Here is a 12,138-nt window from a genome sequence, read left to right as displayed (position 1 = left end):
GAGAATACCGTCTATTCAGCGGAGTCTAGCGGTCGCTAAACCGTTCGCCCACTCCCGTCGCGCGAACGCAAACGCTTGTCTTATCAACTGACGTCTTGTTATCGGCCATTGTCCAGACATTTTGGTCGGTCAATTTACCGGTTCGTGACTGTAGGACCGATCGTTAGACAAGGGACCGGAGCGAGAGGGGAGGGAAGAAGAGAAGCAGGCGAACGCGTCGGGCCTGTCACTGTCGGGGAAGATCGGCGGAAGATAAGGCACGTAACGTGCATTGCCTCTGCTTGCCCATTGTTTCTTTTGGCCGCGGAAAGGTCGCGACCATCCCCGCCCCGGGACCTAGGCATTGGGATGGCCGCTTCATTCAAAAAGGCGACGACACCCCGGCGCCGCTCTCGAGATGCGACCCTAGAATTCTCTGTAGGAGCTTCGAATTCTCGGGCAGCAGTCGACGACGACGATCAAGAAGAAGACGACTTAATCGACGAACGACAGAACTTGCTCGCCAACATGGGGTCATCGACAGACGCGCCGCAGAACCCTCCCGCCGAGGTGCAGGATGGGGATAGGCAGCACATTGACAGCGACATGGCCAAGAAGATTGTCCGCAAGATTGATTTTAATATCATCCCGCTGCTCTTCATCACCTACATGTTCAACTTTATGGATAAGACGATTCTGTCCAGCGCCTCTGTATTTGGTCTCAGAACCGACACCGTACGTCGTTCTTCAATGTGTAATCTCATCTACTGTACGATTATTTCATGCTAACCTCGTGAACAGCATCTCAAGGGCCAAAACTACAGCTGGGTCTCCAGCATCTTCTACTTTGGCTACTTCGCCTGGACCTACCCAACCTCCCTCCTCATCGCCCGCCTCCCCGTCGCAAAGTACATGACCGCAAACACCTTCTTCTGGGGCGCCGTCGTCGCCCTCACGGCCGCCTGCACAAACTACGGCGGCCTCCTTACCGTCCGCTTCCTCCTCGGCGTCGCAGAGGCCACCATCACGCCCGCCTTCATGTTCCTCACCTCCACCTGGTATACCCGCGACGAGATCCCCACCCGCACGGGCATCTGGTTCGCCGGTAACAGCGTCGGCGGGCTCGTCGCCTCCTTTGTCGCCTTTGGCTTCGGCCACATCTCGAGCGACGACAAGGTCGGCCCCTGGCGCTGGATGTACATCATCCTTGGCGTCCTCACCTTTGTCTGGGCGTTTGTGCTGCTCATCTGGCTGCCCGATACCATCTCCAAGGCCCGCTTCCTCAAGCCTGAGGAGCGCCGGTACGCCGCCGATCGCGTCGTTGTCGCCGGTACGGGGTCCACGGAGAAGACACACTGGAAGTGGGACCAGGTCGTCGAGTGCATGATTGACCCCAAGACATGGTTCATCTTTGGTCTCGAACTCATCACGCAGATCCCCAACGGCGGCACCCAGAACTTTGCCAACCTCGTCATCAAGTCGTTTGGCTTCACCAGTCTGCAGTCGACACTCATCAACATCCCCTACTCGCTTCTCTCTGCCGCCATCATCGCCGGAACAGGCTGGATCGCGGGCCGCTACCGCAAGATGAACTGCATCCTTATCGCCATTGTCGTTTTGCCATGCATCACTGGCGCCGCGATCATTTACTCCCGTGAAAGCGTCAGCAGCGGCGTACAGCTGTTCGGCTACTTCCTCCTGTCCCCTGGTCCTGCTGCCATGCCGCTTGCCATGTCTCTCGTCTCGGCAAACTACCGCGGCGTGACCAAGAAGATGACCATGTCGTCTCTGCTGTTCCTCGCCTACTGCGCTGGCAACATTGCCGGCCCCCAGTTCTTCAAGGCTTCCGAGGAGCCGCACTACAACACTGCTTTCCGCACCATCATGATCTGCTACTCGCTCGTCGTGGTGCTGGCGCTCGGTTTGAGATTCTACCTCCAGTGGATGAACGCCAAGCGCACGAGGGAGGAAGGGTATGAGGGCAGCGCTGGTGGTGCTGGTGCTGTTGGTGGCGGTAAGGTCATGCAGACTGAGGGTACTGCTGGTGATGTCGCGGATATGGTTGATCGGCTTGAGCTTCGGCCTGAGGATTATGAGGATGTGACGGACTGGAAGACGGCCGGCTTCAGGTATCGCCTATGAGAGATGATGTGAATGGCTTTCTGAGGGAGAGGCCCGCGTTGATTGGGCCTTAGTATACGGATGAATAGATCATCTAGGGCTCCTCAGTCATCGTTGGGAGATGAGACAAAGGAGCTAGTAAACTTAATAGACACTTGGATGAACAAGGACTGGCCGCACCGGGTGTTCCGTGGTGATGTGAAGTAGGATGATGCGACCGTGCTTCAGTCAAAGTGACCCGCAACATGATGCTCAACAGCAGCAGCATCACCCTCAAACTCACCGCAAACAGGGCAGGTCACGGTCTCAGAAATCGAAGTAGGCGCCGCTTCCTGCACCTGAGCCCCAGAGTTTGCAGCCGCTCTGCCTCGCCCACCATTCTTCTGCTTAGCAGGCCGAATGTAAGCCTCAAGCCCAACCTGGGCCGAAGGCAACTCGGCCTCGGCATCTTGCCTGCGACCGCCGCCACGGCGGGGAGGTCTGCGTGAGTCTCCATACGCGGCCGAGCTGTCGGCGATTTCAGTGGATGTAAATGACGGTTCTTGTGGCTGTTGTGTGTCATCGGTATGAGACTGCACTCGTCCGACCCGGCCATCGGAGAGCCGAACTTTGATGCCTCGAGGGTGGTTGCCGCGCGTGAGCACATCCTGAACGGTCCCGGAGACGGTGCGACCTGTGGGTTGGTCTGCTTTGAGTACGATGTTGACGCCTGCGCCGCGGACGACGGTGGCTATTGTTGGAACGCGAGCCATCTTGTGAAGCTTTTCGTGAAAAGTACAAGACTATCGGCGGTAAGAATTGTTGTGTTTTCGGCAAGGGAGTGTAAGTGGATGGTGTTGCTGTTGATGGTGGCCCTACAGAAATTGTGCTTTTGAGCGTAGGCGAATGACGCCACCAGAGTGTGGAGGGTTCTGTGGCGCGACTGATCGCCAGAGATCCGCTCTCGGCCCTGCTAAGCGACGCATCATGAGCACGCAATTTTGCGGACTTTTTCATAAATCGGGCCGGGTGGCGCAATGGCAGCGCGTTGCTTTCCGGTGGCAAAGGTTCTGGGTTCGAGTCCCAGCTCGGTCGACTGTTTTGATTTTTGCCTATATTTCATGGCGAAAATATCCTTCATCTTCCGAGACCTTTGTTTTCATCGACAAGTTGAGAATAAAGGGCTTGGGGGAGTGGTGTGGTCACTGAACTTAGGGTAGCTTAAGGTCAACCGTTTGTAAGCTGACCGGGCAAGTTAGAGATTTAGGTTGGTGACACCGCCGAGCCGGTCGTGGGGCCGAACCCAGCATGATGTCTGGTCAAGAGCACCGCACACAGCTTCTGTTGGGTACTAGCTAGTATTAGGTGCCTTGAAACTCGAATAATCTTAAAGGTCACGTCAAATTAAGGTGTCTCAATATATCTTCCTAACCTAGGTGAAGCTTACAAACGTCAAGATCACTTCGTACCCGTCAGTGGTCTTTTCCAAGATCATCGTGCCTTGATGTAACAAGAAGTTGACTCAGTCATCGTATATGGTAGGTAAGAACGATGTATTCAATTTTTCACTACTGCACCTGCACTCTGCTTCTTTTCTCTCTTGCCCAAAGTAGATGCCCTCTCTTACTTCACCTCACGTGGCTGAGCCCATCCTAACCGCCACACTATACCTTGGCCGACGCTTACACGGTCATATTCGACCTCGCTGATGCCTTCTTTACTTCATTACTCTTTCCCTCGAATGGTTCTGAGAATATCTGAGACTTTTGCACTCAGAAATCGTGCGTATTTCTCTTCTACTCATTCAATTCTACACTGCGCCTTCGATTTCTTCGCGCAACTCTCACCTTTGCACACCACACCTCATTAAATCTATCTTCACATCGCCATAGAAGCATCTTCCCAAGGTGAGCAAAATCCCTCCAACTAGGCATTGTAACCATCGAGCAAATTTCTCACTGACGCATTCACATGCATCACTGTCCAGTCTCGCCGATTCCCGAAATGGCGCCTCTCGAGGAGCAGAGCGTTGGCCAAGTCTGCCACACTCCGTGGCTTGAGACCTTTCTCGATGGTCTGAGCTACGGCGAATCGCCACCACAAAGCATGCCACTCTTGCTCTCTGAGTTCATCGACAATGAGTACAGGTTTCAAGACATGGATAGCTTCAAGAAGAACTGGATGGATCTCGAAGACAGCTGGAGATTGCCACTTAACATCGAAAAGGACTGGGAAAGCCACCCGGAGTATCCCATGGGTCTCTGGGTTGGTTGGTTCATCCCAGCCATCATCCGTCCGGGCTTCTGCTACAAGAATAGAGGAAGCCTATGCGTGAATAGCTTCACTGCACCCCCCATCAACAATGCCACTGTCCGAAAGGCTTTCAAGGTCGTCTACAGATTGGATAGTGGCATCGACCGGGAGCTGTACGCACTGTATTCTCCTGATGAGGATGGTCTCTGTAAGGCCAAGCTTGTTCCTGGGGGCGCACAGAATGTGTTCTTTTTCAAAGAGTGGAGAGATGATGCGGTTTGCGGCCGCTACAATCGAGTAGCAACCTGGATGGGAAAAGCCGACGCAGGAGCAATGGAGGCGAACCTGGCGAGAAAAGTAGCGATTGGGCCATCTCCTTGGCATTCACGCATGTCCAATGTGTCTGGCAAGCATGATGGCGTCAAAAGCAGCAAGGAGAAACGGATTCTCGTCAATGAGCCATCGTCGCCGCCTCAAAGATCGCAGGGATCAGCAGAGGAATATGGAAGCAACGTTCTTTCCTCTGACTCGTCAAGCGATTTGTACATACCTGAGGAGTCCAGCAGAGACGATGATTCGGCAGACAGCGAGCCTCCAAGTACGACAAGACGTTACAAAATGAAGACTGGAGACTACTCTACACCCGTGACCAGATCATCGCGCAGACGCTCATCGGAGTCTGAATCGAAGTATTCTCATTCGCACTCGAAAAAGTCACCCGCTCTGACAAGAACGCGGCTCTGGAGCCGTGGTACTCGCCGTGGGTCGGCAGGTAGTCCTCAAAGCAGAGGCGCCAGCCGAGGCAGCCCTCAAGCATCATCTTTGCGAGCCTCCGATGACGGCATTGCGAGCCCTTCAAACCGCCAGTCCAATGACTTGGACAGTCTTCGCAAAAGCTCGGTACCTACTCACAACCTAAGTCCGCAAAAGAGGAAGAAGACACGAACTAGCGACACCGAAAGGTCTCAGACTGAGCCACCCCGAAAGCAACACCGAACTAGACAGGCCCGCAAGACACATTCCGATCAGTCAGACAATCTTCAGTCAGATATCAAATTTCTAGTCAAGGACGAGAAGATCGGAGAGAGCGATATTGAAGTTCAGTTCGTCAAGGAGATTCCAATTAAGAGAGACGGGAAGAAGCCTCGTGACACTGGAGTAGCGAATCGTACCCAGCCCCCGAGCGACAACGATAGCATTCTCTTTGTCTCAGGATTCGTCGCAGCAGGAAAGCTAGCATTAGTGGCTGGCATTCCGGATGCCTTCCCGCGTAATATCATGCTCGAGACATTTCGAGGACATTTGACGTCTACGGAAATGTCTCACTTCGATGCCTTAGCCCAGAACCTTGTGGATTCTGCGGGTGAAGACATTCGCATGATGCTCGCGGAAACCCTCGAAGAAAAGTTGAGGAGCAGATTGCCTGCCGTCAGCGATTGATAGGATATAGGTATTTGATTCCCTCTTAATCCAGTTGGTATTGATGACTAACAAAATTTTCCCAGGATCCTTATCCATCACACTCGAAATCCTGACCTCGAATAACGATGGTCTTTCCTCTTGAGTCAGGATGATCACGACAAAACAAGATCGTCAACCCAGAAACCAATTCTATATGGCACAGCTTCGAGCAGTAGCCTGATATCAGGAAAGGACCGATACCGACGCGGAGATATAACTTGAGCTAAGGATAAGGTGGAGAGGTGGATGCGCCGTAAATTACGACATATAGAGGACCAAGAATGATACCCGTTAGCTATGATGCTCTAGCCTGGCATCTTCTTTCGTTTTGCTGCCGATTAAACATAAGTGAAACTAACTCTACCTCTCTCAAACATTAAGACTTTCAAGAAGCTGAAAGCCCCTTTGGGTCACTTAAAATATCCCTTCCGATCATGAATCCGGGTCCCGACACTAATTGGCTTTGCCACGCCTCCCAACCGTGGGCTTCCCAGCTTTCTCCTTGTCCACTATATCTGGATGTTCAAACGGAATCCAACCTTGTCACAGACCGGGAAACTGGGCCACCTTTGCCCACAATATCTGTAATTCTTTCGATCTTACCTTGCTGAAGGAAAGAGCTGTGGACTCGACTTCCTTTCAAGTTTATTTCCGAGGCATCTACAGAGTTTCTTTCTCTTTCCTTCTGTTCCTCTTACAACTTGTTACCTACATACTCTTCCATTCTCTGCAGCCCACATTCTTCTCTCCAACTCCACTCGATTGAGAATCAATTCCCATTCCCTCCTTTCAAGAGGCTACCAGGAGCTTCAAGAATGGCAGAAAGCAGCGGAAAGGATCCCGAGGCGGCAGAAAAATACGCCTGCACTCTCCCTGCATATTTCATTCCGAATTTCCAGCGAGAATGGTCAAGCTTGGCCGCCAGGCTCTTCAACACCGACGCTTTGGACATTCTCTTGACATCTAATGAAAAGAAACAATCTCTCGCACTAATCGCCATCCCCATCACTAGTTCGTCCTTCGCGAACAAGCGCAGAGCCCAGGCCCTCCACAGAACGGTCAGCCAAGCGCGGGAGATGGGCCAGGGCAAGCGAACTCCCGCCAGAGTCACAATTATTACAGCTCTCCTCATCTACATGCTGGAACCTCCGCTGACTTGGTGGGAATGGGCGGCCATGCATCAACCACTCGGTGTTCTGCGATATGTTCGGGACTGTGCTGATGGCCTCAGCCTTTACTCATCGGAGGGTATGTTGAAGGCAGCGTTGGCACATTCTCCGACAGTGTCAGCCCAAGATCAATCAGACAGCTTACTCGTTGTCGACAAGCCTTCGTTGAAGGAAGCCAGCGCCAAGAAGACCAGCGCCAAATCTTTGGAACCTGCTCAGCTCGACTCAGATCATCTCGCTCTACCGGCTCTGAGACCTTGGACGCGCTCCATCACCAAGTTTACGACACCTTCGCCGCCGAGCAAGAAGCGGAAGGCGGAGTCCGAGTCCCCTCAAGACAAGAAAATTGTCCAGAAGAAAGAGTCAGCCAGCCCAAAGAAGGTCAAGTTGGCTGTTCCGAAGAAGAAAGTCGTCAGTTCCAAGAAGAAGACGGCCACTCCGAAAAAGAAGGTAATGGCTGAATCGGAAAACAAACCCACTCCACAAGCCAAGGACCCCAAGGTCAGCCCAAAAACCCCAACCAGAGGTGCCACGTTGATTGCTAATGTTCTTTCTACGCAATAGGCCCGAGACGCCGAAGCTGCGAGGCGACAACAGCCGATGGACAATGTCTTGTTGGCCAGATACATGAAGAGTGCCCCCATGCTCGATAGAATTGCAGATTACAACGAAGAATCTGTGCGTTGCGTTGCCCTCACCAGTTTTCTTAGAGACTTGAAGAGCTCAGGCTGGGAAGATCTGGAAAAGTGTACCTGGCAGCTCATCAAGGATGGCGACTATGAGTCTCGCGCGTTTCTCGCTGAGGCCATAATGAACGATGTCTATCAGCGCATCAATAACTCTGTCGAAGACGTTCCGCAGCCCGCGCAGCTCACAGAGCCCGCGCGGGTCGAAGATGCCACACATCAACCCGTACAACAGCTCACGGAAGCCAAACAGACCGCGCAAGCCAGCCTGGATGAGCAATTTATGGATACACCAACGAAGCGGAGAAGCCGGTCCGGGTCCAAGCAGGGTAAGAAGTCCACTCAGACAAAGAAGCGTACCGCAGAGACAAAGAAGCCCACAACAAACACGTTGAGTGAGCATAACACACCTACGAAGCAGGCAAGCCGGCCTCTCAGATTCTCTCCCAGCAGTCGCATGTCTGATGACGTTTTCAACGACACGTCTCCTGTATCCGCCGCCTCGCCATCGGCAGGTCTGCAGCAACCAAACTTGGCTTCCCCGCCTCGCTTCAACATTCGCGGAATATTAGTCAAACGACTGAAGTCGAAGGATACTCAGGCTTGAGAGACGTGCCCCAGTCTTTGAGAATTGCAAACATTCTCCAGTGCTTCCTTGCACTTGGAGCCTTGGCGATTGAGGGGACTTTTTGATGTACCTGTATTGTATGGCCAATCGTGGCTACGAGAGAGGGAGACTCTTGTGTTAATTAGGAGTGAAGATACTGGCATGAGAGGACGTATTATGGCTGACGAACGGATGCTTTGAGAAGGATGAGACTGCTGGTCATGAGATAAGGATCTTCGTCTCACAATGTCGCCGTGCTACTTTAGCTAGCTTGATTTAAGATAAATAACGATTGAATCAAGAACCATAGTGAGTTGGGCCTCCAATTGTGACTGCCTTCGATATGACATATGAAGACGCCGCCAAGGGTCAGACTCTTGTTTCGGAAGTTGAGAGTGAGCCATCTCAACGAAAAAGCTACAGGTTTTGATTTTCCCATTGGTGACAGGTGAGAAGACCAATGTATACTTTTTGCACCGGATCTCGCAATATTCCAAAGTCCCTCGATCGAAGCGGTGTTTCTCTTGCATGAGTGAGACGTTGCTTTGCTGATGTAATCGACTACCGCAATTGGTATTTGCTTGCTCCTCATTGGCCATATTTGCACGACCGTGTGGGGCCCGACTGCCTGAAAGTCACTGGACTTCGCGACACCCGTCGCCACTTTCCTGACGCGCTCTCCCATTTAGCGGCGATCCCTCCCACCGAGTCGTGACGCTGACAACGAGGGTCCTCTCCCCCTCGCAAATCAGACATGACACCCGCCTCCCCTTTGCAATGTCTTCCTCCTTTTCGCTTGATTCAGACGACGAATATGGCTATGATCTTTCTTTGGAGGACGAGACGTTGCTGAGCCAGCTCATCACCGACAACCCCGCCCCCACCTCCAGCTCATCGCGAAACCCCGCCGCTCCCTCGATCGCTTCAGACCTTGGCATCGACACCGTCGCCGAGGAAGAGTTTCGACTTGACGATGATGTTCCCGCCGAGCTTCTCTCCTATCGCACGACTGGCACAGCCAAGGGTCCTGTACGAACGAGTCGGAGTCGCTCAAAGGCGACCTTTGCCGACGATACGAAGCAGGCAGATCTTCCCCCGGCGTCACCTGGTCATTCCGTCGCCTACCCGGATTGTGAGTGTTACATTGCGAAGTGAACTTCTTCTGAAACTGACTGACGTGAAAGCGCTTAGTGAGCAGAGCCCTCTCGAATAATAATGCGGACGCCTCGTCACCAAAACCGAACGAGAAAGCCACTCCTGATCCTGAGAATGATACCCGATCGCCGCTTGTGCGATTCCGATCGTATCCCCGGAAGCCATTCACGGTCACTGACTTGACGTCGGGTGCCTGGTGCGAGCTACAATACTTCTATACCCTGACCCGCCTACCCTATGGTCGGAAGACCCGGACGGCGGCGATGAAACAGGGGACAAAGGTACATCAAGACCTGGAAGACGAAGTACACACAACGGTCCGCGTCGAGATCGCGAGTAAGGAAGACGGCTTTGGTCTCCGGATGTGGAATCTCATTCAGGGACTTCGAACACTCCGTGAGACCGGTATGACCCGTGAGCTTGAAGTATGGGGATTTGCCGACGGCAATCTGGTCAATGGCGTTATCGACGGTCTGAGCTACGAAAATCCGGACCCGGAGTTCATGGAACAGCTGAGCCAGGAGTCTCAGCAGAACCAGTCCAGCATCACCGACTACTTCCCCTCGAACAAGCCGGCGAACATGCCCCAGATCTACCTGACGGATGTGAAGACGCGTGGGTCTATGAAGGCGCCCAACAGCCCCGCATTACTGCGGCCGGCAAAGGTGCAGCTCTTCCTGTACCAGCGTTTCCTGTCAGAAATGGCAGCGAATAAGCTGGACTACCTCCGCATTTTCCGGCGGTACGGTCTGGATCCGGATGAGCCGTTCTCCGACTCGTTCATTGCCCAGATTGGCAGCCTGCACGATGAATTGTTCTTCGACGTAGATTCCTCGCCTGACGGGGAGCACATCCCGTCGTCTTCTACTACAACAATGTTCGATGTTGAAGTTGATGAGGCAAACCGCAGTACATCGACGCCGGACTCCATCAAGTACAGGACACTGAGAGAATTGCTCCCCCTTCTCGTATCAGAGTTGCGCCAAACCTTCCCCCATGGCGCCGACTCAGTGGGTCGGCTTCTCGCTGTGGAGTATAGGTACCGCGGAGACGGTTCGCTCATTGATAGCCAGGTCTTCCCCATGGATGATCGGGCGCTAAACCTCTACTTGGGTAACACGATGGAGTGGTGGCGAGCGGACCGACAGCCGCGGGGTGTGCAAATTGAGGAAGCGTACAAGTGTCGAATGTGTGAGTTTGCGGGCGACTGCACATGGCGGTCTGCTATGGATGAGGATAGATTGCAGACTACTAGGCAGCGTTTGGCAAGCAGGAGGAAGCATGTTACAAGTGGCTGATGTTGCGATATTGCTTCTTTTGTGCGTTTGAGATGGCATTTTCTTCTTTGCGAGGCGCATTATTCGGCTGGGGCCCAAATTACACCAGATTCAAGATTTAGGATAGCTTATGACTATGAATTGATGATCTACATATCAAGGCAACTTGTGTCTTGCGCTTCTCTGAAAGATGGTCCGCATCACGGTTCTACTTTCGATCAAGCCTTATGACTTTCTTAGGGTTATTCTACTGATTCCCTTCCGACAAATGTATAGGCACTGGCCTATTAAGAGTCCAGCCCACGTAAGTCTACGTTAAGGGGGATTTTAATATATAGAATTTAAGTTAAAGAGTAGAGGTTTTTAGAGCGGAGGTTCTATAGAGGTTCTATAAAAGAAAAGCGCTTAAATAAAACCTTTATAAAAGCGGTATAATAAATTATAATAATATTTAAACTAAGGCTTAGATCTATTAATTAAGTTTAGCCTATAATATATACCCCCCTACTTCGCTTTTAAAATAAATTTACTATTAATCTATTTTTTAATTATAAATACTCTAAATAGTTAACCGCTCTATTTTAATTTATTAAACTAGCTATTTATAATCTCTTTTATTAATTTTTATTAAGCCCCCCCCTTTTATAAAAAGCTTTTTCTTTTTAATTTTTACGTAACGATTTATAAATATTTTAATTTATTTATTTTTATACTTCTATTATTTAAATTTTATTAATCTATTATAAAAATCTAATTTTTAATAAACCCGCTATTTTTATTATTATTTTTTATATATATAATCTTTTTTTTTACGCTTATATACCCGCGCATATTTAAAAACCTTCTTTTAATTTAAATAATAGTTAAATAAATATTTTATACGCTACCGCTATTATATTTTTTATATATTATTACTTTATAGCTTTTTAGCTTTTTATTTATTATTAACGTTTTAATAGTTCGTCCCTATTAACTAGCCCGCTACTATTATTACTACGTTTATTAAGCCTATTATTCTATTTAATAACGAGGGTAATATAAATAGTAAAGAATTAGAGTTTAGCTTTAACTCCGAGCTATTATCTATTTACCTTTTTAAAAATAAATTAAACGTTTAAATAGTATATTAAATTTACGTAGCGTATCCGTTCCCTATTTATAAAGTTTATTAACTTTATATCTAGCTAACGTTTAATAAAAAAGGTAAAAAAAACAAAAAAAAAAAAAAAAAAAAGAGAAGAAGCTTAAAGAGGCCCCTATATTAAGCGCCCTATACGGGGTCCTTTATTTTTTTATATATAGGCGCTAGTTAAAAGTAGCGATACCCTAGCTAGTATTAGTTATTACGATTACTTTTATATACTAAACTACCGTTATTTATTTATTTATAAGTTATTAATTTATTAAAAAGTTAAAAGTATTATTTACTACGCTATTTACGCTAATAGTAA

The 12,138-nt window shown here is 50.0% G+C and overlaps 5 protein-coding genes and 1 non-coding gene across 6 annotated transcripts; 5 read left to right on the top strand and 1 right to left on the bottom strand.

The window, feature by feature from the left end:
- Window positions 1-507: 507 nt before the first annotated feature.
- BDZ83DRAFT_595497 (major facilitator superfamily transporter) lies at window positions 508-2,121 on the top strand (the record flags this gene model as incomplete). The annotated part of the gene is made up of 2 exons (XM_060506799.1): window positions 508-714; window positions 781-2,121. The coding sequence occupies 2 exons, from the start codon at window positions 508-510 to the stop codon at window positions 2,119-2,121; spliced, it is 1,548 nt and encodes a 515-aa protein (XP_060357204.1).
- A 203-nt stretch (window positions 2,122-2,324) lies between these two features.
- On the bottom strand, window positions 2,325-2,852 carry BDZ83DRAFT_595500 (uncharacterized protein; the record flags this gene model as incomplete). The annotated part of the gene is made up of 1 exon (XM_060506800.1): window positions 2,325-2,852. One exon carries the CDS (start codon window positions 2,850-2,852, stop codon window positions 2,325-2,327), a length of 528 nt encoding a protein of 175 aa, XP_060357203.1.
- A 250-nt stretch (window positions 2,853-3,102) lies between these two features.
- On the top strand, window positions 3,103-3,174 carry BDZ83DRAFT_t340. The gene has a single exon. It is a non-coding gene; the product is annotated as a tRNA-Arg (tRNA).
- Window positions 3,175-4,083: 909 nt separating this feature from the next.
- Window positions 4,084-5,772, top strand: BDZ83DRAFT_758966 (uncharacterized protein; the record flags this gene model as incomplete). Its single annotated transcript, XM_060515117.1, has 1 exon — window positions 4,084-5,772. One exon carries the CDS (start codon window positions 4,084-4,086, stop codon window positions 5,770-5,772), a length of 1,689 nt encoding a protein of 562 aa, XP_060357202.1.
- Window positions 5,773-6,484: 712 nt separating this feature from the next.
- On the top strand, window positions 6,485-8,255 carry BDZ83DRAFT_736495 (uncharacterized protein; the record flags this gene model as incomplete). Its single annotated transcript, XM_060513000.1, has 2 exons — window positions 6,485-7,463; window positions 7,527-8,255. The coding sequence occupies exons 1-2, from the start codon at window positions 6,609-6,611 to the stop codon at window positions 8,253-8,255; spliced, it is 1,584 nt and encodes a 527-aa protein (XP_060357201.1). The 5' UTR covers window positions 6,485-6,608.
- A 689-nt stretch (window positions 8,256-8,944) lies between these two features.
- Window positions 8,945-11,105, top strand: BDZ83DRAFT_645149 (exonuclease V). Its single transcript, XM_060509817.1, has 2 exons — window positions 8,945-9,387; window positions 9,440-11,105. The coding sequence occupies exons 1-2, from the start codon at window positions 9,229-9,231 to the stop codon at window positions 10,706-10,708; spliced, it is 1,428 nt and encodes a 475-aa protein (XP_060357200.1). The 5' UTR covers window positions 8,945-9,228; the 3' UTR covers window positions 10,709-11,105.
- The last annotated feature ends 1,033 nt before the right edge of the window (window positions 11,106-12,138 follow it).

Source organism: Colletotrichum acutatum (genome assembly GCF_030867785.1).
Source record: "Colletotrichum acutatum strain CBS 112980 chromosome Unknown BDZ83scaffold_297, whole genome shotgun sequence".
Lineage (NCBI taxonomy): Eukaryota > Fungi > Ascomycota > Sordariomycetes > Glomerellales > Glomerellaceae > Colletotrichum > Colletotrichum acutatum.
This window is presented reverse-complemented; position numbering and strand designations above follow the sequence as displayed.

Excerpts from the sequence above, each read along its gene's own strand:
- BDZ83DRAFT_645149 (XM_060509817.1), top strand. The coding sequence starts at position 9,229 with ATGATGTTCCCGCCGAGCTTCTCTCCTATCGCACGACTGGCACAGCCA. Across the intron at positions 9,388-9,439 it reads TTCCGTCGCCTACCCGGATT|CGCTTAGTGAGCAGAGCCCT; the intron begins GTGAGTGTTACA and ends CTGACGTGAAAG.